The sequence below is a fragment of the Nothobranchius furzeri genome, chromosome 9 (genome assembly GCF_043380555.1).
Source record: "Nothobranchius furzeri strain GRZ-AD chromosome 9, NfurGRZ-RIMD1, whole genome shotgun sequence".
In the NCBI taxonomy this organism is placed as follows: Eukaryota; Metazoa; Chordata; class Actinopteri; order Cyprinodontiformes; family Nothobranchiidae; genus Nothobranchius; species Nothobranchius furzeri.
Window position 1 is genome coordinate 74,891,586 of NC_091749.1, and position 24,758 is coordinate 74,916,343.

General features: G+C 47.0%; 1 protein-coding gene across 5 annotated transcripts in view; it reads right to left on the reverse strand.

The window, feature by feature from the left end:
- The window catches only part of insyn1 (inhibitory synaptic factor 1), a 61,377-nt gene extending 38,256 nt beyond the window's left edge, over window positions 1–23,121 (reverse strand). The window contains exons 1-4 of one of the 5 annotated variants that reach the window (XM_015954113.3): window positions 20,510–23,121; window positions 20,216–20,370; window positions 19,960–20,053; window positions 18,149–19,724 (exon numbers count right to left, since the gene is read on the reverse strand). In XM_015954113.3, the coding sequence (XP_015809599.1) occupies window positions 18,149–18,292 (144 nt within the window). In that variant the 5' untranslated portion in view covers window positions 18,293–19,724; window positions 19,960–20,053; window positions 20,216–20,370; window positions 20,510–23,121. Of the gene's footprint in view, window positions 1–18,148; window positions 19,725–19,959; window positions 20,054–20,215 lie in introns of all 5 variants that reach the window. The other 4 variants (XM_015954114.3, XM_070554566.1, XM_054732616.2 and 1 more) reach the window with 4 other exon arrangements.
- Window positions 23,122–24,758: the final 1,637 nt, after the last annotated feature.

Consider the following 24,758-nt stretch of genomic DNA (forward strand, 5'->3'; position numbering starts at 1 on the left):
CGTGACCTTCTCAGGCACTCTGCACACCTTCATCGCAGCTCTGCTTCGTCTCGTCACGTTTTTTTTCTTTTTTAACCTCCTAAAATCCCCGTTGATGGCTCTACAACCAAACAAGAACAGCCTAGAAAATGTTTAGCTAATTAGTCACGTAGCTCGCCTTTCGGCTAGCCACAGATGCACACAGACTTGGTAATAAACCTCAAACTGCAGGCTGAGCTCTATGATTTATGAGCTAGTGCCAGAAAATTTAGCTTAGCGAGGGTCAGTGGAGCCATGATTAAACTTTAGTCCTTGATCTCACAAAGATTACTACACATATGTCTTCACGTTTATCGTCGATCTAACCTCGAAGCATTTAATACAAAATAGTCTTTTAGGCACATGTGGATCCAAACCAGTTTATTTGTTTTACTCTACAGGAAAATAAAAATGATTTCATCACATTTGAGTTTAAACCGTCAGCACAAACGGGGCCCAGTGAAAAAGCCCTTCTCTCCAACAACCGTCTTTTCCTTGGGAATAACCTGCGCTGCTCCCTGGAAGCCACAGGGCCGGGAGTGGAAGCGAGGACAACGAGGACCTTCACGCGTCAGACTCTTCAGCTGTTCTGTGCTTTCCCTTTCAGATGTGGATTTGTGGTGGATGTATGTCATGCATGTGTACGACTCGCAGCTCTGCATGTGAGTCAACACAGCTGGGTGATGAAGCACACCTGTCTCCTCAGTGATGAAGCTCTAATGGCACAAAAATCCAAACTGGTTTCCATCAGCCGTTTGAAGTCGGCCAGCATGATGAGGGGCTTTTATTAAAATGGCTCGTTTGGCTCTTTGCTGTGATGAACTTTATAATTCTCTCACGTTAACAACAGCCAGAAGTAAAGGTAACGAGACTATAATTAGTGACTACGTTTACATGCAGCCAATATCCGGGTTATGATCGGGTTAAGGTCGGGATTCGGGGTTTCTGAGTTGATCAGAATAACCCGTTTACAAGCATCAATAGAAAGAGTTACCTCTAACTTGCATAACCCGGTTTAACTGCGGACGTTGGGGTAGCGTCAGGACGTATGGACTACGTCCAGACGCAATACGCGTCATTTCCGGTTCTTCTTGTTCCGGTATCCGTGAAAACAACATGTTTCCCAGTTTGGAAGAGATAGCGACCGCGTTTGTTTGCGCTTTAGTTTCCTCGTCACTCCAAAAGTGTGGTGCTGTGCCGCGACTCGCCATGTTGCTCCCAACTTGTTGTTTACTTCCGGTGTTCTGGTGCATACAAGACGTCTCGCTACTCAAAAGACCAAGATTCCTTGCGAACAGAGCATGTGCAGAACACACGCTTTGATGGGGATATCCCGGTATGCGTTTACACGACCAAACATTCGGGTTAGAAAAGGGTTACCCCAGGTGTAGTAACCGGGCTTTTAAAAACCCGGTTATGAGCATATCCGGGTTTTTGGCGGTGTTTGCATGGACCTGCGGAACCGGGTTATTGTGAATATTCAGGTTTTGAAAGGGTTACTGGCTGCATGTAAACGCACTCACTGATAGATTAGTACTTCAGCTCGTTGTTTTTAAGTACGAGTTGTGTATTCATGTGTTTGTCGCCCCCGTTGTTAAACTACCTGTTAAACCGCAGGAAGGAGTTTAGTGTCCAACTCTCAGAAAGTGAAAATTGGATTTTTGTCCTGTTTGACGTTAACCAAATTCAAGATGGCTGCCACTGGGCTTCAGGAACAGTTGGTGTTAACGATACTGGGCGGATGTTTGGTGATGTGTTAGCTCATCCCAACAACACTGCAGTCACAACTACTCATGATAGAATAGGACTACTGCACGGTGGCAGAGGAGTGACGTGGCTGACCACGTAACCCGGCGGTTGGTGGTTCACACCCCACCGAGTCTGACAAACGTGTCCTTGGGCAACGCTCCCACCTGCTGATGGTCAGAGGGACCGGTGATGGCTGCAGCAGCCTTGCCTCTGTCAGTGAGCCCCAGGGCAGCTGTGGCTGTGATGTAGCTCACCACCACCACGTGTGGATGGATGAATGATTCACTGCAGTGTAAAGCACTTTGGAGTCCTCTGACTCAGAAAGGCGTGATGCGAGTGCGGGTCATTGTTCATGCTTTCATCAGTCTGATTCTTGGTAAATAAGACACGAACTGCTGCAGATGTGAAACTCCAACATGTTCAACGCCATATCTGGAAGTCGATGCAGTTCAGGATGGCAGCGACAGGAAGGTGATCTTAGAAGTGACAAAACGTCCACGTCTGTCTGTTTTTCAGACATTGAGCTGGTCGTTGGTGTCGGGGCAGCGGAGTCCTTCACGACACCAAGTGTGAGTGTTAACAGACCTCGCAGGACTGCATCATGTTAAAACTGCTGAAAAAGCAGCGACTCATCGGCTTCACCTGAAAGGAGTTTGGATAAAGATGCTGGCATGAAGGCAAAAATGTTTGGGTTAATAATGGAAAGTTCATCTGCTATGACCAGGAAGATGTAATATTCTATATAAATATAAAATATTAACCTGCGAGGTCTTTATTGTAATTATTCAGAAGATCTCGGTTCTTTGCTGTTTCAGTGATCAACCACGCTTCGTGTTATTTCAAGAAAGAGTCAGGTTTATAAAAGTAAGAATTTATTTTACTAACAATTTAAAACATGATTAAGTAACTAAGCATTTACTGTGAGTGGATGTAACTAAACGTGATGAAGGAACCTACGTGTCAGTGTGATGTCAGTCAGAGCTTCCTCATCAAAGTAAGCTGAGTTCTGGTGAAAAGAGTTTGGTTTGCTCTGAGCTATAAAGTTCTTCTCATCAGAGGAACATCAGACACGATCTGTCATGTCTTCTTCACCCGTTCTGGAGAGACTCTCTTGGTGGATCCGAAAGTCACAGGGGTCGGCTGACCGCTGGTACCGGAGGGCCGTAGAACACCGTGGTACCGACTCTTCGGTCCAGAGATGTCTCGGGTCACGACAGCTGGATGGAACCGTGTGTCTGGCGGACTCTTAAGGAGTCTAACAATTTTGTTTCTGCAGGAACTGTTTGCTCATCAGCTTCACAGGTGCATAAAGGTTTTGACGACGTGTCTAAATCTTTGACGGTTAAAGAGGTTTTGCTGCAGGTGGACGGTCTGAGCGATTCTCTAGAACTGTCGGATCACTCAGGATGATCCAGATTTAAGGTTTGGATGTTATGATTTGCACAGCCAATCAGAGGCTGACAAGTTTGGAGATGTTTTACCAAGACAACTCAGAAACACGCCTTCTTGATACAGGACGTCCTGACTGGTTAATTCTATGTGTGTCAGGGTTTAACTTAGTCGTACTTGTTATGGTGTGAGTGCAGATGTGAGGACCTCGTCGTCATAACATGGTGAACACGTGGCAGGTTCTAGTAGACATCATAACATAGCATCCATTCAGTGAGCACAGATTAATGAAGCATTTCATTATACTGTAATTATTATAAGTAGTGATAAACAAATGTGTATTTAATGATTATCTAGATTATAAATCATGGAAGGAGTTATTAAATCATTCTTGATTTGAGCAACTGATTGGAGCTGGATCTTCTTTCTTCTGGAGGCAGACAGATGAGACCTTGGAAACGAAAGTTATTGTTTAACTCTCAGACTTGCAGAGTCTGAATCCCAGCTGGTGTGAAGGCTCATTTAAAGGGAACACGTGCAATATTGTGTCTCCTTCCTGACCAGATGTTGAATAGATGGTGAAAGGTCAGACTGTACCCAAACGGACCATTGCTGGACGCCACACTTCCGTCTGACTTTGGCACATTAGAAAGTGAATCATGCAGAAAGGATCTTCTTGAACATGCTAGATAAGTGAAGGTCGATCGATTCAAACGTTGTACAAATTAAAAACACAGATGAGCAGATTGCAAAAGATCTATCAATCAACATTCATTTCTATGATCATTACATCCAAACGTGTCTCATCAGGCAGTGTCGACGGTACCGTTGGCTTCTTCCCGTCTCTTCTCTCTGTTGTCAAACATCTGCTCATGAGATGGATATTAGAGCCGGCTGAAGAGAGTAATGGTAATTCCAAGGCTCTTAGCGTTTGAAGACCCTTGATCAAATCATTCTTTTCGTAATCATAGAGCTATTTGACAAAATAGCTGCTTCCCACTGGCCTCCCACTTGTGATCACTGTCGATTGTGTTCACTGCAGCAAAACGATAAGCAAGTGGCCGCGAGTCAGCACCAAACCCTACGAGCAATCGCCCACAACAGCTTTCTAATACTTCACTGAATTGAAGTGGGACCCTCTGAACATCACGGCGATGGTGAATACTAAAACTTTTACGGATCAGAAAGAGGAATCGGGTTCTGCTGGATCTGTGAGAAGTTAGATGACACATTTTTAAAAACGGCAAAGCACAAACCTAATCTGAAAATTTTATGAAGGATCGAAGCCGAAGAGCTGCTGAGTCAGGATGAAACCAAGCGCTTGTTTATCAGCTCCACTCATCTGCTGCAGTTTTCTCCGTTTCCTTCCTCATCACGATCTTGTTGCAGACAGTTAACTGCAGCCCACAGCCTCTCACTAGTTAATGCAGCGGCAGATCAAAGACTAATTACGTTTTTCACCCTCCCAGGACTCGCTGCTGCGCATGAAAGTCAGAAATCTTCATCATCTTGGTCATAAACTGCCAAATGCACAGGTGACAAAAAATGTTAATCACCCCAAAAGTCTGCTGACGTGTTGCGTCCCCTCCTGGTCTTGGCTGTGTGTGAATCATTGGGCCGCCCCTGCCCTGCATTCAGGGGCGGCTCCAGAATGTTTTCCTGCAGGTGCTATGAAGGAGCTAGTCTTTTTATTGAGGGTGCTATGAAGGAAGTGGTCATGCGTACCTATTGTTCTCGAAAACACCTTCAGCACTAGCAGATACACATGTGTGCCCAACACCCCAACAACACCTGAAACAATCACTAATACACATCATAAACATATGAACAATCACTGACTTCTCCATGAAATCATAAACACATACAGCCACACAGAAAACCATCTATAGTGTTGCAAGGTTAGCTAACGTTAGCGTTAGCATTTCTGTCGGCTAAACCCTGGACTGCTGCGGCGGTTGAGGGTTGACTCTCTCCATCCAGATCCGTAGGTGTTTGTGGGTCTGAGATCACTTCCAAACATTCATTCGTTCCTGACTGAACCCGTGGAAATGTGGCCAACAAAACCGATCCATCTTACCGCTAGCTCTACCTTTCACTCGTTCACAGGTGGAACATGAGGTCAAAGGTTAACATCAATTTCCTGTTTTGTTTAAGTTTTTACTATCTATATGATAATTTACTGATTATTTTTGTTTTGAATGTTAAATATGATCACATCCACACGTTACATTAAAATTAAATTGTAAAAAAAAAATCTAATATTTACTTGGGGGCGCTATGACTAATCCAGGGGTAGCTATAGCACCCCCTAGCGCCCCCCCCTGGCGCCACCACTGCCTGCATTAGCTGCCGTGTTGTCATGTTGCTGACAGCGACGGCGGCGGCAGCCATCCACGCGGCGCCACTCGCAGAGTTTGGGCTGCCAGGGCTGAAACAATGACAGACAGAGACGAGGGGAGAGTCATGAGCTGCTTCTGCAGACTTACTGTTAGGCTTTATTTGTGCTGTGATGCTTTTATTCCAGAGAAAACTTTCAGTTTAAAAACCAAAATTCTTTTAGGAAAATTGCTGAAACGAGCTTCAAGAACTAAATCTCACAAATGAGCTGGTTTTACTTTGGAAGTACATCCTGACAGCACGGCCAGCTTTTTCACCTGCAGTCCCAGCACCTGTTACACCAACTCAAACTGGCCTCGCTCCATGTTGGATGGGCGGCTTTCCCTTGGCCCAAATCTCCGGCAAACCTTACCACCAATTATTCATGATGTAAGCCAGCAACTAGCCGCTAATCCAAGCTGAGTGAAGGCTATGAATCTCAAAGTAAAAACACAAAAGGAGCCTGAATTTGTTTCCCACAGTCCCCGACTGTCTGCAGCTCTCAGCATGCAAAGAGCTGAGTGAACAGGTGTTACGCCTTGATGCAGCTCTGCCAGGCATGCTGTTATACTTGGCTCATTTTCCATGTGAACGCGTGCATTTTGTGATTCATGGCTTTGGTGCAGCTGCACACCAGCCATCTTTGAAAGATCCACTGTTTTTATGATGTTCGGGACCTTAGTGCCCAGCTTTCGCTCTGCAGTCGACCAAGCTGCCCTGAGTACTGATGTCCATCCCAAAGTCAACAGAAACATGGGTCAGAGCTGTAGGACCTGCTGAAGAACACCGCTCATTCTGCCCAGACGTGTGCAGGAAGTTCAAACAAAACAGCTGATTTGATTTACTAAGGCGGTGTCACTCCGGTTCGTTTTGCACAGATTAGCTGTGGCACAGATTTAGAGACGCTGGGTAGATTCTCAGGTAGAGCGCTTTGCCACAAAGAAAAGTCAATGACATTAAATGTTATGAATCCAGGTCTTGTTGGCATTAATTAGGTGGAATAAAAACAAATCCCAGTCAAAAATCTAATGTTTTGGCCTTTCTAGAGTTCTCGTTCTCAGAGAACGGTGCACACCGTCCTGTGGTCCCACGTGGTTGTTACCAGAACCAGAGATCCTGCAGATTCACTAACCAGAACCAGAGATCCTGCAGATTCACTAACCAGAACCAGAGATCCTGCAGATTCACTAACCAGAACCAGAGATCCTGCAGATTCACTAACCAGAACCAGAGATCCTGCAGATTCACTAACCAGAACCAGAGATCCTGCAGATTCACTAACCAGAACCAGAGATCCTGCAGATTCACTAACCAGAACCAGAGATCCTGCAGATTCACTAACCAGAACCAGAGATCCTGCAGATTCACTAACCAGAACCAGAGATCCTGCAGATTCACTAACCAGAACCAGAGATCCTGCAGATTCACTAACCAGAACCAGAGATCCTGCAGATTCACTAACCAGAACCAGAGATCCTGCAGATTCACTAACCAGAACCAGAGATCCTGCAGATTCACTAACAAACACAAAATGGGACCTCTGCACAGAAAAATTGGTTCAAATGTTTAACAACGAACGAATAAAATAGTGAATTTTAGATTTTGAAGGCAACTTTCATTTGGATTTTCACTTGGCTTTCAATACAACCTCATCACACTTCAAACATAACGGAGGATAGAAATACATGTGGGCTTTATTCAATGAGAATTGTTCTGGTTTTATCCCACAAAATGTTTTTCCTTCCTGAAAATAAAAGCTGATAAAAAGAGTAAAAATTCATCTAAAAATATCCTTTTTATCACATTTCATTATTCACACATTAAAAAGGTTTTTACCGTCCAGCTAATCGGTCAACGAATGAACCCTAACCCTCCTCCACCTCACTGGACATGTGGAAAGGCTGTGAGGAGAGGCGTGTGAGAGGACACGGCTTCTTGGTTTCTCACCATCACCGTTCAGCGCTTTCTGCTGCTTCAAACCCAACAATCTCATTTGGATTTATGACGCATCTCAGACTCCTAAAAATATAAGAGGAGGCACAAAAACGGCTCCTGATGATCTCTCCATTTAACAGAACTTCAGAGGTTCGGGCTGCTGCTCTGGTGAGTGGGGTGGTCCTCAACACTTTCCTAAGCTAAAATAAAACTTCATGCTGATCGATTCTTCCTTCTGACTGAACAAAACTCGTGTCCACACCTGGCGACAAGTCCTGTTTTACTGGAGACAAAGCTTGTCCTCTCCACTCTTTCATTTGACACGAATGAGATGATGCATTTTTTTGGGAGGCAGCCATTTTTCACTACATGAACTACAGCATGTGGGTTTTAATCGCCACACAGAGACCAAAACAACCCCGACCACACCCAAGGACCAACACAGATGCACCAGCTGATCTGAGCTGTTCTGCTGCAGAACCTTCTTCACCCACCGACCTTTCTCCTAAACTATACTCCATATTTTGTTTGTAACATGGATAAAGGTTATGGGTGGAATCACGCGTGCATGATATGAAAAAAAATCACTGCTTTATTTGTAATTCGCCCCTTAGAGGTGATAAAAATCAATGAGCACAGTGTTTGGAGTGTTTACCTCAGCAGAGGTCCAACCTGAAGCCCTCATTAGGGCGTGTGCTGAGTGCAGGCTCCGCAGGAGGCAGATCTGATCCGGTGGGTTTGCTGCGTGATGGGCTGGCCAGCACGCCGGGCCTGCTGCAAGCCAACACCAGGTAAGAGCGGCTCAGGAGGACGCGTTTTATTCTCTCCACAGTCCTAAAGGGTAAACCTTTGAGCTAAGGCCTCATCTCGTTTTCTTCACTCGTCTTCATTCTTGGTACTCCTCAGTTCAGATTTTATTGTAGCTTCATCGTGTCGTTGCTACAGATATAGGGATGTGATTCAAAGCCTTTTTAACACAAATAGTGAGACAAGCAGGAGGAAAAATGATTTTAAACAACCCTTTGCTGGAGCTGGCCTCACACACCAGTGTCTGTTACTGGTGTGATACAGAGGAACTCATTAGAAAATTATTTTAAATGTTGTTCAAACACTTTAGGATTTAAGTATCAGGAAAAGCAGAAGCTGCTCAAGTTGTATAAAAAGAACGTGAAAAACTAAAAATCTAGTTGTTGCCAACATTGGTAACGCTGCTGAGGTCTGAAGGGTAATTGTGTTATTTGTGTTTTATTGTCTCCGGGCGTTGGTCTTTCTGCTAAGTTTGTAGTAATACTGAAGTAGGAAGCGGTGGGAGATGATAAGATGTTTTCTTCATCTCACGCCTGTTCCATCGTCATGGAAAATGTTATCGTTGTGTTAAATAGTTGTGGCATTTGTTGTTGTTTTTTCTTTTTTACATAGCCATGAAAATAGAAATATTCTAATAGAATTTATAAAGATCTATATAGATATCTATCTATCTATCTATCTATCTATCTATATATATATATCTATATCTATCTATATAGATATTACTATGCATGACTTCATGTTGCAGTGATTAGTCAAGACTGCTCCTGGGTAAGGTTTCACATAAATCAGCTCAAAAATGTGACGATCAGAGTTCCATCTTTAAGTCCAGACCTTCTTTCATCAGTCTGAAGAATAAATGAGAGTCCAACTCCTTCTAGGAATAGGAAGTTTTTAGAAGAGCTCAAATCACGGCAGCAACAGGTGTGGAGAGGCAGCTCGTGTTGTTCTTCAGCATCGAACAGATAAGACTCGAGTGATTCATTTTTGCTGTTTTTTGGTGCAAAAGAGAGAACGGACTCTGCTGGAAGCACGTCACCAAGTTTAATTTAGGAATTTAATTTTCTCACACAGACGAGGTCGGACGAGGGAGACCGACACAGCAGGCGGCCACTTCATTCCCCCCAAATAGCTTTTAATGAGAACAGACCTCTTGGTCCAGGTATGTCCGGTTGAAGGAGACCTCTTCTGTTGTGTGGTTGAGCTTCCAGGAGTTCCCTGGGAGTAAGTTTGGCTTGCTGAACTGGACGCCACATAACATGTTGGGGAGAGGGCCAAGCCCGGCCTTAGTCTGATTGTGTGAGGAGAACAGGCTGGTCTCTCCTCGGCGGAGATCACTGGGCTGTGGTCAGCTGGGCAGTAAACTCACCACGCTGGCAGCCGCATCAGAACCACAGCTTTTACTGTTTGGGTGGAACGTGGTCCATGGAGCACAGCGTCCTGTCTCCTTTTAATTCCTATTTGTAGGAATTCAATGGAACCAACAAATGGAACCACGTCCACCTGCCAGGACCGGTATTCATCCGTGTCACGTCACAGTTTATAGGTAGATGAGATACTTTTATTAAACATGTAAAACCCCAGAGGGCGTTTGTCTAAAGTTATACTAGAGTTTTCTACATTTTTCTCTTCATTCTGCGGTCATCGGATGATCATAATTAATCGACACGCACATATTTACAGAGAAAAATCATTTTTGCTGAACATTTACTTACGGTCATGCTTTGACCCAAAACAATCCCACCAATGTTTCCATTGGCTCAGTAAACAAAGAATTAGGCCGGCTGCAGTACCCGCATTAAGCCCCGCCCATCAATGCAAGTGAATAGGACTCATAACTAACAAGTAAACACATGATCCTTAAGACTGACTGCGGCTCTTTTTACAGAACACACCATGCTGGCACATCGGCATACTATCACCGTAACGCTGCTTCTTATAGACGTGCCATGCCGGCATGGCGTTGCACACATTTTGCGGCATTCGTTCCAGCTCGCTTGGTAGTAACGCTGCGCTAATGGTCTGTCTGATAAACAACTATTGTGCCTTGGAGCAACAGAGGAGGTGTCATGATGACATAAGGAGTTACTGCCAAGCTCCGGCCGGCAACTGCATTGATGACCAGCTGACCTTTAAAGATCATGTTGCCTCTGTTGCTCATTCATGCCGCTTCGTGCTGGACAGCGTATGAAAGATCAGACCGTAGCTAACACAACATGCCACCAGCTCCTGGTGCAATCTACTGTCGTCTCCCACCTCCATTACTGCAACGCCCTTCTAACTGGTCCTCCAGGCTGGACTGTGAGACCTCTTCAGATGGTCCAGAACGCAGCGGCACGTCTGGTCTTCAATCAGCCTAAAAGAGCACACGTCACCCCTCTGTTCATTGAGCTCCACTGGCTACCGCTAGCAGCACGCACCAAATTCTAACCGCTAACTAGCATACTGGATGCTACAGCTCCCATCTACCTGAGTCCTCTTGTAAAGGCTTACGTCACGGCCCGGCCTCTCCAGTCTTCTAATGGGCCATTCCCATCTGTACCGGGTCGGCCCGGGCCGGGTAGCCCCAGTCGGCCCCAGTCTGGCCCGGTTGATTCCACACATCCTTGTCTTAAGCCCATGTGGGCTGATTCTACCCACCAATCAGAGGCTTGCTCTAATGGAAGGTGTGAATTTGCTGTCAGCAGTGGGTGTGTTGGCCCTGGTCGGCCTGAAGCAGACCCCCTCGAGAAGAGGGCTGAGAATGAGCCTTGGTTGGCCCGGAAAAATACCAGGCCACCCAGATATGTAAACAACCTACGCTACCCGGCCCGGGCCGACCCGGTACAGATGGGAATGGCCCATAAGGATGGTCGGCTAGCAGTGCCTACACCATGCTCAGGGCAGTCCAGACTCTCTTCATGCATTGGTCCACAGATGTGGAATGAGCTACCAAGCTCTACCAGAACAGCGGCTTCCTTTTCAATTTTAAAGAAACTCCTGAGGACCCTGCTCTTCAGAGAGCATCTCCTAAACCCGTCCCCCGTGGTAAGTTTTGCTTTGCTGCAGCGCTTATCGAGCTTCTCTCCGTTAGAGCTGGAGCTCAGATCACCAGAGGCTGCACTGGGACTGTGCGGGACAAACAGCTTTAGGAGCGGCTTGTTAAAAACAACAGAACCATCACAGCAGCGCGGGGTCCGCCCCCATACCCACGTCATGCTGCCATAGTCTAATCTTTCATAAAAAGGACACAGTTGTGCCACATCACCACCACAGTCTGACCACGTAAATGACCTAAGGCTGATGTCACCACAGCGTTGTGGCAAATGGTTTTCTAAAACCGACTTGAGTTATTACTTTAAAAGCAAGCAGCCATTTGGCTGAGCTCTGGTGTCCTGGGACTTCCACAGGCTCAGGTTCAACTCATGTAAAAGGAAGCTTTAGGAATATTTAGGAATTTCTTTGAAGCGGGAAAAGGATGGTCAGTGGTATTATCTAAAGAGGACACATCGTCTACAACGCTACTGCCTCTATAAACGCTCCGAAGGGGGAAAGAAGCATCCATCTGTTGTCTGTCAGGGTTAAAAAGCACCGTTTAGAAATGTGCCCCATTAATGTCACAATAAGGCACATTAGCATAAAACCCCCTCATCTGCCAATCCTGGAGGAGCAGCGGCTCTACTTCAAGCTCCTCGCCCCATAGCAGCCAATCAGGATGGGTGGGCGTGGACAGCTCCAGCTTGTTTCCTTAAAGGGACTTAGCCCTGTAACGGCTCCTTCTGGAAGGTACTGTGTGTGTGTGTGTGTGTGTGTGTGTGTGTGTGTGTGTGTGTGTGTGTGTGTGTGTGTGTGCGTGCGTGCATGCGTGTGTGCGTGCGTGCGTGTGTGTGTGTGTGTGTGTGTGTGTGTGTGTGCGTGTGGAGGATGGCTGCTTATACTGAGCCAGGATCCTCTAGAGGTTTCTTCCTGTTAAAATGGAGTTTTCCTCTCCACTGTCGCTGCATGCTTGCTTAGTATGAGGATTGCTGTAGACTCTGACACGAGTCAGTGACTCGATGCGACCTGCTGGGCTGACCTGTATCGGATTGTTTACCGTGTGAAGGTCCTTGAGATGACTGGTCGTGACTTGGAGCTTTATAAATAAAGTGGACGATCTGAATCGTGTCAGATTTAGTTTCGTGCTAAGCTCGGTTCTCTTGGCAGAGAGGGGACCCGCCTGGTGTGGGCACGTCAGTGTGTTGTTAGCTGGGTTTGGGAAACACTGCCAGATGTTGGGCTTTCGGCACCGCAGCACAGAGGCTCGCCCCAGATGAGAAAGGTTGATGCCTCCTGCACTCACACATCACTTTCAGGGCAGTTTTCTTTGCCATGGCAACATAACAAATGCCTCCATGCGACAGGCTGCGTTAAGCATCCTGCTGCTGACCAATCAGACACAGTGCTCCCTGCATCTGTAGTTCAGGGTTAGATGAATCGGTTTTCTTTAGAAATAAAGCAGGATCGCCGTCATCTGCAGCTACCGACGACTGAAAACTGGGATTTATTTTTGGGGGGGGGGGGGGCTCAACCGAGAGCCGATTTGTAATATGGCTCTGAAGCTGCTTGGTGGCCCATTTCATCATGAAAGCTGCAACTCAGGGCTTCATTACTAAAAAACGCTGACATCTGGAGTACGCAGATTTCACCTGACTGTGGCCTTTCCCTGTTGGCTTTGTCCTCCCTCTCAGGGCTTTAGTAGGCCAGTCTCCCATATCACATAAGCACAAATACCAAAAGGCTAATCAGAATCTGAATCTCCTCTCCTCTCCTCTCCTCTCCTCTGTTGAACTCCTGCATTTGTGTTTTCTTTACTTGCTCTTTGCTACGTTTAACGTTGCATGTGCAGAAGCACTAATGATGTTTGGAGGCTCCTGTGCATTAGCGGTGGTTCATCTTTACAAGTCCAAGGTTGACACGATACCTAAATGAATTATTTCCTCTGCAGATGCACTCCTGCCTGTGCATGATTACAAATGGAGTAGTTTATTAGTATATTACCTTCCAGTGTCCTTCCTTTAGGCCCGGCTCATTTGACCTGTCACAAAGCCTGTAATGCGATTCAAAAGTAAGACAAGCTTCACTTGACAGTAATGGGATGTTGAAGGGAGGAAGCTAGCCGTGTTCTGTGCAACATTCTTCTTCATTGTGTAAAAGAGATTGATTGCTCAAGGCCTTGCTGCAATGCTGAGAATCTCCATCGCTGTGGTGATCTGCTTTTATAGGTTACATGTGTTTACTCTTTAACCCTTTAGGCCCTGGGCTGCTGCTGCTGCACTTGCTCGTCCCCTAATTAGAGGACGCGAGCCAGCTGATGGGTGGCTAGTTTTATTAGAAACAATCATCCATGAGCTCATGTTCATGGATGCTGCCATGTTGGATTTTTGGAAGCAGTTTGCACACTCAAGATGTGGGACTGGAAGTCCCGCCCACTCACACAGTCTCCATGGCGTGTAAGGCTCAGACAGCCAATAGCAGAAGACACGGTTGCTTAAAGTCTCTGACACAACAAGTCAGTGACTCGGTGCCGTCTGCTGGGTTTCCTCATGTGACCCTAACCCCAAGAAGCGTGTGATCAGCTGGCCTAATGAACTGAACTTAAGGTTCAACTGGACTGTTCACTTTCTGAAGTTCCTCTGGATTTGACTTGTCGCTCTATAAATAAACAGAATAGAATGTTTATTTTGGAGCATTAAAGGAGCAAACATACAATCCAAACCTACATTATCTTTTAAAAACTTGTCTGTGGTATGTTTCATGTCTTGTCAGGTGATGTCCAGTGAGTATGCACGGAGGTGGCAGGGCCTTAGCCATGTGAGCTAATGCAGGAGCAACCACAGGTTCTGTCTGGATGTTTAGAAACCTCTCAATGCCTGCATGCTAGTTTTTAAAGTATAGTAATCAATCCCGAGATCTGAGGGTTGGTGGGCACGTCCTAACGGGAGGAGGGCCCAGGGCAAACCCAGATCTCCTGAGAGGGATGTAGTCTCCCTCCGGTCTGTCGGAGACGTGCGATTCCCCAGGAAGATCCCGGAGCCTTGCCTGGGTGAGGCTGTAGAGGGAGGGAGTGTGCTCCACAGATGTGTTCCAGGGGGTGAGGGTGGATTAAAGCAGTAAAGAGTTTATCCAATAAACATATTAAAGGAATCCCAAAGAGGAAATCACTTTCATTTACCATAATTGCCGTTTCTTTTCCAACTTCCATGTTCGCTGCCATAAAAGTGTTTGCCGTATAAAACGTGTTTCTGAAGGATCTGCAGTAGACACACAGTCGGTTGCGTTTCATTTCCGTAGTGCGACGGTGATTAAACTTCACCACGGGGCTCCCCGAGACCTCACCGTGTGTTGTCATAGAGACTCAAACGCTGGTTGAACAGCGGGGCTGATTGTGCAGAGTTTAGGCGTGAGCCGGGAACACGCTTCAGGGAGGAGAGGTTTAGCACAGAGGATGATGAAGTCCGGCAGAGAGACCCTACAGTGACCTCCTGGTAAGACGTTGTGGCCTTCATGAGGAAAGACAGCCACCGGGGGGTTGGATCAGTGGAGCGGTCTGTCCAAAAGGACAGCTGTGGTTAATCTCAACACGGGTCTCATCCTTCAGGGCTGAATGTCATGTTTAAGCAGAGAAGTTCACAGTTCCACTAAACTCCACTACAGTTTTCTGATCAATTTAGATTTAATTTAGATTTTTCTAAATTCTCAAACACCAGCATTAAAGAAAACTGAGATTCTGTAAATGTTTAACTTTTTTTTTCTCTTTTCTCTTTTTTCATTTATTGACATTAAAATAAAAATACAGAAAAAAAATTGCTACTATCCAAAATTAAAAAGGGGACAGAAAGAAGAAAAACTCATGTTATCTGCCCATTTTAACTAAAATAACATTAATACAAATAAAACAATCATGATTCTTAAAAAAATAAAAAATAAAAGAACAATATAGTTCCTGGACTGGTTGGCCCACATTAAATCTGGTTATGGTGGACAATCCAAAAGGCTTCAGATCAAGGCAACTGGACTTCTTTGTAGATTTCACGAAGGCCAGAACCCGACAAAGAAGTCTGGAAAAGCATCCGAAGCAGCAAAGAAAAGGAAGAAGATTCTCCTCCAAACACGACATCCCAGTAAACGTAAACCCAACAACACCCTCAGACAGAACCTGGTCCATCCTGAACCCACACAGAAGCTCAGTGGTGTCGTTGATGCAGTCCAGAGAGGACTGTCCAGATGTTTACATCGGGGAAACTAAACAACAACAACACACGAGCATGGCACAACACAGGAGAGCCGCCTCTTCAGGTCAGGACTCTGCAGTCCACCTGCACCTGAAGCACAAGGACACATGCTGGACAGAGAAGATAGACGGTGTGAGAGAGGAGTAAAAGAAGCTATCTATGTCAAACGTGGAAACCCCACTTTAAATAGGGGCGGGGCTTAGATTTCACCTTTCCAGTACCTGTAATGCAGCTTTGGGTCTCATTCCTAAGCAGCTTCAGTCTAGCTCACACCTTCCTGTGTCTGATCAGCACAACCACTTCCTCTCAGTAGAGGGCAGCGACTCATCAGGGGATGGGGAGGAGGGGTACTCAGAGTAGTTTCTGCTCGTTAAACAACAACAGACAGCTGCAGCTATAAGCTTGACTCTCCTATATTCCAGTCAGAATGGACAAAGCTCCTCGGATGAGGAGAGAAGTCCAGCTGCCTTCTTTTGAACTGGTGGATCACCACGACCTGGAGGACTGAGAACCTCCTGAAGGATCTTTCCCTTCAACACATTCACTGAAAAAAGGCCAACTTCATGAGCCACGTGTTAACGTGAACATGCTCTACAAGCATCTCCAAATGCAGGAGGCTGAACTTGTTCTCTGATCATTTGATGCAAACCGTTTGAGTCGACCAGGAAGCTAAAACCTCGTAGAGACTTTCAACCTTTTGTGCTTTGGGGGACAGACTAGAAGCAAACTCCAACCCTGGACGTAGGCAGACTCCTCTGCAGTTTGACTCAATCGGTGTTAAAACTCTGTTTTAATAAGATTCAGCTCTTGGCACAATAACTGGGATCTATAAAAAGCAGCAGCATGAAGCTAATTTAGAAACGCCCTTCTTCATTTGTACACAGCTTGTGCTTCGGAGCGCTGGCTTTAACTCCTCGGAGCGCTGCGGAGTTTCCAGCTCCCAGAAGACCTTGTGGGTGATGATCAGTTATTACTGCTCCTCTCCCACTTATCCTCCCATCCTCATGGTGCAGTTCTTCATTTCTATGTGTGACAGTTGTCTTCTATTATTGTGCTCGTCTCGCGTGGCCAAAACCAGACTTTTGTACATGAAACTTTAGCGTCTCGCATGTCCAATCGTGTTTCTTCTCACTTTGACGCGGTCAGTAAGCTCCTGGGGTCGGCTCTTAGGAGGACACTGATGCAGGTAGAGCTGCTACTGTAGTGAACCCTTTGCTATTGTTCGTGTTTTTCCTTTGGGCCTCTTCGTGCAGCCGTCTCTAACGGGGTAACGGCGTCTGGGATACGGACGGCGGTCTGCGTCGGCACTGGCAGAGGAGCAGGCTGTGTTTTTGTTTATAAATGGCTCCAGCCAGAATTATTCCTCCTGTGGTTGTCCCATAATCATCAATCACTCCTGCACGTGGGCCAGCGCCTCCTGCTCACCAGAGAGGAGGTACACGGTGAGCCGTGCCCTCGCACCTCCAGCTGCTCAAGCAGAGCGCCGGACCAAGCCGGTGATGGAGTTTGTCATGACAGCGTGCATAACTCACCTCCTCCGCTTGGCGTTTCCTGAACATGTTTGATTCGGCCCTCTTTTACGTTGAATTTCTTTCACAGTTTTCATTGGTTCACTCGATCCCTTGTTTTACACATCTGTCCTGTACTGGAATGTTTCACCTTTTTTTTGTAATTTGAATTGCTTTTATTTTTGATTTATTCACTATATTTGTACTTCTACTGTACCGTGTTCAGCGCCTTGGGCTTCCTGACAGGGTCGCGGAAGGCGCTTTATAAATAAAGCTTTGATTGATTGATTGATTGATAACTCCTCCCCTCCCCTCTGCTCTCCTTCAGATCATTACATCCAACACACACACACACACACACACACACACACACACACACACACACACACACACACACACGGCTGATCGGAGTCAGCTGGAAGGTTAATCATGTGACGTGTTTAGAGGGTGTGGGAGAGGTCATGTGCTCCGGTTTGCTCTGGTTCATTCGTCTCTGTCTCCCTCTGTCTGGCTCCATCTCTCTCTGAGGAGGAGCTCTGCGAGAGGAGCTGGTGGCTCTGAGAAGACTGCAGGACAACGATCTAAATCAGGTTCACGCGCGCTTGAATCCTAACGACCTGCATGCCTACACACAACCAGGTGCACGCGTTAGACGTGCTGAGAAGGCCACAGAGCAACGGCGTCTTTGCAGACCTTTCAGACGTTGTGCTGGATGCACACACAGCTACACAAACATTTCAGCATCACCATGGCAAAGAGTACAGTCAGAATCCAGATGATTCTTGCAGAGTGGTTATGTAACCAGTGCAGCTCCGAGTCTTGTATCTTATCTAATCCTGTGACTGTCTTTCTTTTGTAACTGAGCTCCATCTCTGTCAGCAGCTCTCCACCTGAGCCTCCACTGAACACATGAAGGACGCCTGTAACTGCAGATGAGCCACTAATGGTCGACTGGAAGTGAAATCCACTTCTGTATTGGTCAGCATCAACAACAAACCCCTAAAGAGGTGATTTTTCATCTATTTGCAGTAAAATAGTGTTACAGAAATGCACCCCCCCCCCCCCCCCCCAACCCACAGCAAAAAGCCGGATAACTTAAGCTGGTTTGAGCCTCACCTCCCGCAGTTCCTTGGCCACATCCTTGAGCTCCTTGAGAATGCCTTCCAGCTGGTCGATCACCATCTTCATGTGGCTGCGGATGCGTTCTCTCGGGCTGGGGGTCTCAGAGGTGTCCCGGGCTGGAGCTCTGCTGAGGGACATCCTTTACAAGGCGACGTGGGGCCGGTGGCCAGCAGGCTGAGGGCGTGGGGGAGCCGAGTCGGGGTCCATGTCTTTGGCTACGAGGAGCCTCAGTGCTACTGATCCGAACAGGGGCCCCGGCCACGCAGGGAGACCTCAACATCTTAAAAGCACCCGGACAGCCAAAGCACCTTGCCTCTCCCGCACACTCGGCACAGGGTCACACTCTGACATCCATGCTGTCTGGTTGCCACGTCCAAAAACAGAGAAAATGAACGTGAGAAAAGTCCAAGGTGTTAAATCCATGGAAAAGAGGGAAAACACAGGGACTGTTGGGAATCTCTTACATAATTGTGTCGAGCCAACGCTTGTCATGTGTCCGTGTGTTCCCAAACACCGCCGCTCCCTTCCTCCTCTGGTTCTGTGTTATCTGTCACCTGTGAAAGCGTGACCTCATTGGTGGCCGATACACAAGAAGGAAAGGGATTTACTCTCGTCTAGAGGAAGTTACATCAGCCGTTCGCTGGATGAGGGAAACAGAAAATAGAAACTCCCAGCAGCGGCTCAATTTTCTAAATGATCTCTTTCGGTGCTCCTGGTGGCCGGCGGGGACAAGACTTGCCTTCTAAATATAGTCCTTCAGAGCGGGCTACAGTCTGCAGAGACAGCAGGGACAGACGCCGCTTCAGACGGAATATTCCTCTGTGCCGGCGTGCGTTTCCTTCCCCTGGAAGCAGAAAGGTTCACGTTAAAAGGTCGCTTCAAAATCAACTTTGCCTCAGATCCATTTTCCTTGCGGTTAATGACCCAACAGCTCGTCTTCGTCTTTCCTCCCTCGGTGAAACGGACGCAGTTAGGAGCATCCGATATCCCCCCAAAACGTGGAGCTTCCAGGTGATGTGGGATTAGGCCGAAACCGTTTCCAAGCCGGCAGAACGTGACTTGTGGTGACAATTTGTGGAAGGATCACAAAACAATTATGGTGCCAGAGAAACGCAGCCACCGGAGGGGTGGAGAGCACACGAGCAGCGTCCCCTGAAATTTGGGTGGCAGCTTGTCTCACGCAGCATCCTTCCCTTAAGTCCTCTCGTGCAGAAAACACAATCATTAAAAAGCCAGAGTGGCCAACAGGCCGCCCACAGGGGTGTGCCCCAAAACCAGGGAGCAGAAAGGAAAAGGATGCTCTCGTCTCCTCCAGTTGTTGCTAAGGGAACCCAGTCTGCCAGCTTGTGCTGTGATTGGATAATTATTTTACTTCTTATCCTTGTAGTGTGTGTTCTCTCTGTGGACTCTCTTCAGAGAGGCAAAGCACTCCGTGACATCCAGCAGCAGCAGATAAATCCCATGAAAGCTTCCCAGCGGAGCCTCGGAGTACAAGCGGGAGGGACAGCTTCTTGCCAAATCCAGGGCGATGCCACTGCCAAGGGGTGTGCTGGCCAATCACACATGGCACCTGGTCAGACGGAGAGGAGAGCAATCACTAATTCTGACATGTCTCAGCCTCCTTTCCTCTCGCTTTCTAACGTGCTTCTGATGTTTAGCGGCGTAACGCCAGCGTGGAGGACACAGGGACGGACATGTCACTTCAGCTGCTGTCTAAAAACACGCTCTTGCTTCAGTGGTACTGGCATCACCTCAACACACACATATGCCCGCCTGTCGACACACACACACACACACCTACTCACCTTCTCTACGCTGTTGCTATGCCCAGAACTCACCGTCCAGGCACAGCACGATCACTGGACCTCCACTCAACCAGCCGGTTCTCCTCAGGTCCTTCTGTCGCACACAGTAACACTTCTCACCGTCTTGCTGTTCTCGGTTACTCTCCCTCTCTCTCTCTCTCTTCCTCTCTCTCTCTCTCTCTCTCTCTCTCTCTCTCACACACACACACACACACACTCGCTCTCTCACAGATCCCTCCCCCCTCCCAATACTTACTGTCTTGACAGAGAGAGAAGCTTCTATCAGCAGGGTTATTTCACTCTGAGGTTGTGGCTCATCAGAGGAGGAGTAGAAGTGGAGGATGAAGCTGTGGAGGAGGAGGACGAGGCAGGGGGCACGAGATGGGAGCGATGAATGGCCCTGATAGCACTCTGAAAAAGGGAGAGAGGAGGCTGAAGATGACTAAGAGCCTGAGCGGTGAGGAGAACTCCTGCTTCGGATGGTGATGCAGCTGCTGGCATTATTCTGAGCTGCCGAAAACACGCCACCTGTCATCCAGTCAGCACTCACCCGCGTCTGGAGGCAGCACTGAGCGGCTGAGGTGAAAAAGGAGCGGTTATTCTTTTGACAGCCTCTCCCTCTTTGTCTGTGGGCTTTGTGTTGTCTCCCTGTCCTCCCACCCCCTCCTTCTTTCTGTCACTCTCCCTCCGTCCCCGGCTCTCTGCCCCTGCGCCCTCTCCGAGTCCTCACTGACTGCTGGATGAAGAGAAACTGATGCCAGAGTTTATCGTGGAGCTCAGGCTCCTACCAGCACTGCTCAGCTCCTCTGCCCAGCTCTGCGGAGGAGGGGCTTGAGGCTTTAAAGGCGCAGCATATCGGGCTTGGCTCATCTCCTGTCCTCTTCTCTCTGATGCTGTCGACACTTCCTGTCTATTTCCTCTCGCTCTCCCCATCCAGCCTTTACCACCGGTCTGTTGAGGGTGTTATCGCTCTTAAATCATCATGAAGTCTTCCTCTGCTGCCCGCTGAGCGGTCTCCAGAGACCGGGCATCCACACACAAGCCTCTGGCTCTTACGTCATCATTATACGAAGCAGGTTGGTGTTTGATGACCTCATCTAAGTGGCAGGAGTAGGAGGGAGGAGTGGTGGGACTTTCTCTCTTTCTTGTCCTCTTCATTAAGAATTTCCTCACCGGTCAGAGGAACCCTGAGCGGATGCACCGGAGGTTAAATTATTTCTCCAAAGCAAAATGGAATAAACCAACAAAAATAGTTCTTGAGCATCGTTTCTCAGTTGCAAGAGACACGTGGCCGAAGATTGCTGTAAACAGCTGGAGGCTGGCTGCGGCGCTTTGCTCAGCGGTAACGAGAGATGAGGAGTGAATTCAGGTTAGGAGGGTCTTTGATGCAGATACGTTTGTTCTGGTCTCCTCTGTGCTTTCCACCACCAGCATCAGACATTATGCTGATGCTGTGGGGCTAACTTGGAGGAACATTTTGCACCATAATGAATTCTCTTTTGCAACGTTTCTTTGATTAATAAATGATCGAGTTTTGCTTTAAAAACATCTTTGAAATGCCACCATTTCTGTGTAGCTGCTCCAGAAGTACACAGAGACATTGTGTCATGTCAGGACTGCATCACGTTTTTATCATCTCGTCACATTTTGCAGCACACCATGGTTCCCTGTGGGGGTGAGGGGGCTACGCTCCCTTTGAACACGCGGGATGAGCAGCACTGCTCAGATAAGATGCTTCACAAACTTCTAACTCCATGAAACACTCATCCTTGAGCACAATTCCTTCATAACCGAGTCTCAGCGCATACGGCAGGCTCCATCATCAAAATATTGATGCAATTTGCATCATTTTATTTATTTATTTATTCTTCTATATTTATGTGGTAATAAATGTGTTATTTGTTTTTTTATCGTAATTATTTCCTTTAAAGAGAACCTACACGGGTGCCCCGTCTGTGGGACGGTCTCACAGCTCGTCACGACAACTTCAGGGCACTGACTGCTTCCCAGCCTGTAAATTACATGATTTTAATGCTGAGGTCATCAGGACTTGTGAGTTTTACTGGAAATCTTTAGTGAGTCCAGCAAAAATGGGTTCCACTTAAGATTTCTGGCATGATTTATTGTGCCATGTTGTTTATAGAGATGGTTTATAGAGGGTTTTTTCTTCCAGCTGACCAAAGGCTGATGCATGAACGCAATAATGCACACATGTGCATACAAACACACACATATCCATACAAATGCAGACATACATACAGAAACACACACAAATGCAGGTATATGCAAACAAACACACACGCATACAATTTCCCCTCAGCACTCAATGCATGACATTCAGACAAAAACTGCTACTTTCATCAGCTGACCAGCATCCTACAACACTTTTTTCATCTGCAAATCCAACAAAACTTTTCATGAACTCGTGTCTGAACTTCATACCGATTCTCATCAGCAGCATTCATGTTTGACTCAGCAGAACTGATGGATGCACAGCCCGGTATGGGAACTAAAATAATGTTTCAGTGTTTCTTAACCTCTGTGTAACCTACACAACACATCCAGGGTCTGTGCTTTTCATGACTACAAACATTAGCCTGATAAAAATAAAGATCCTGAATCACTGAATTCATCTGAATCCACTCTGCTGTTTCTCTCCTGGCCATTGTGTGGCGCTGTTGTGCACGTGATCTGCTTTCTCCTAACACTAGCAGGTGGACAGATGTTCTGGACGACACGGTCCTTCAGTTCATGGGTTCATGGATATAATATGTGTAAAAGTGCAGCAGCATTAAAACAGTCATTCTAAGGTCAATTCCAACATCCTTCTTGGTTTAGAATAAGATTTTGCTGTCAGTTCAAATGGAAATTATTCTTAGAGCAATAAAACAAACTCACCAAGAGGCTTATGGATCTTCATTTAATCTCAGAGTATCACAACTGTGTAAAGTGCACAAACCACACAACACATCTGGCAAAAGAAAACTGCACAATGAAACAAAAACACTTGTTTACGACCTGCCGCTGCTCTAAGACCGATGGATGGACAGAAAGTTCGGCCCGCTCCGGTTTCACAGCGACACCGGTTCTTTTTCTCGTCACTCTGCTGACCTTTTGATATTTCACTGTCCCCGTGTGACTTATGTTTGTTCGTGTGTTTCTAAGGAATCCTGTTTCACGCCTTAACACTTTGTGATGGATCAGTGCTCCTGCAGAATAAAAAACAGAAGCTTTGGTGATTGATGTTTCATTTCTTTTATTCATCTGAGTAACGCACACAACTAAAGTGTTGCTTTAGAAATGCAGATTTTTCCGGTGAAATTAGCACATTTTCTAGATCATTTAGTGAACTCCTCCCTGAGTTGTAATGTTTTGTTAGAGAGTACTTTTAATAAAATGTCATTAAGGTATTCATTGAAATGTAATATTTGTCGTCGTCTTCCTCTGCTTATCCAGGTCCGGGTCGCGGGGGCAGCATCCCAGCTAGGGAGCTCCACACCGTCCTCTCCTCAGCCACCTTCACCAGCTCCTCCGGCAGGACCCCAAGGCGTTCCCGGACCAGATTGGAGATGTAACCTCTCCAACGTGTCCTGGGTCGACCCGGGGGCCTTCTGCCAGCAGGACATGCCCGAAACACCTCCCCAGGGAGGCGTCCAGGAGGCATCCTGACCAGATGTCCAAACCACCTCAACTGACTCCTTTCAATCTGGAGGAGCAGCGGTTCTACTCCGAGTGCCTCCCGAATGTCCGAGCTCCTCACCATATCTCTAAGGCTGAGCCCGGCCACTCTACGGAGAAAACTCATTTCGGCCGCTTGTATCCGCGATCTCGTTCTTTCAGTCATTACCCAAAGCTCATGACCATAGGTGAGGACTGGGACGTAGATCGACCGGTAAATCGAGAGCCTGGCTTTCTGGCTCAGCTCCCTCTTCCCCACGACAGATCGGCTCAGCGTCCGCATCACTGCAGACGCCGAACCAATCCGCCTGTCGATCTCCCGATCCCTCCTACCCTCACTCGTGAACAAGACCCCGAGATACTTAAACTCCTCCACTTGAGGTAGGACCTCTCCCCCGACCCGGAGTTGGCAAGCCACCCTTTCCCGGTCGAGAACCATGGTCTCAGATTTGGAGGTGCTGATCCTCATCCCAGCCGCTTCACATTCGGTTAATTTTTTCATCTTGTTCTAGTTTCAGTTATCTTCAGGCCTCAGCTGATAAGACCTTATTAGCTCAGAGCACAGCAGCTGTTGTTTGGGTTTTTTGAGACTGGCTGTGCTCTCGCTCTCTGCTTCACATCTTCAACCCTTTTTTCTCTCCACCGCTCTGTGCTTCCTCGTAAGCATAACACATTTGTGACACGTCAGCGGTTATCAAAATCGCGTTTTCCATCAACCCTCTGATAATTTTCAGATCATTTCCACATTTCCTGGATTTACATTTCCATTAATGTACAATATTCACTCAAAAGGTATTTTGTGAGTTCTTATTCCCCCATTTAGATACCACATCGTCTTTTCTTCGGCATGAGGTCTGATTTAGGATTATGAATCCGCCCTCCAACTGTGTGTCGAAACACAGCCGGACTCACTTATCAGCCAACCTGTTTAAAAGTCAGACCACCAACTTGAGACGTGTGCAAATGAGCCCATAACTAGAGCACACTTCTATTTCTCCAGCTAAAACGGCTTAAAACCAGGCCAAACTCAGACAGCATTCAGAGAATCTGTCAAAACATAACTTTCGGCAGACAACACCAACATTTGACCTCTGGTCACCTAGGATTTTTTCTCGGTACCA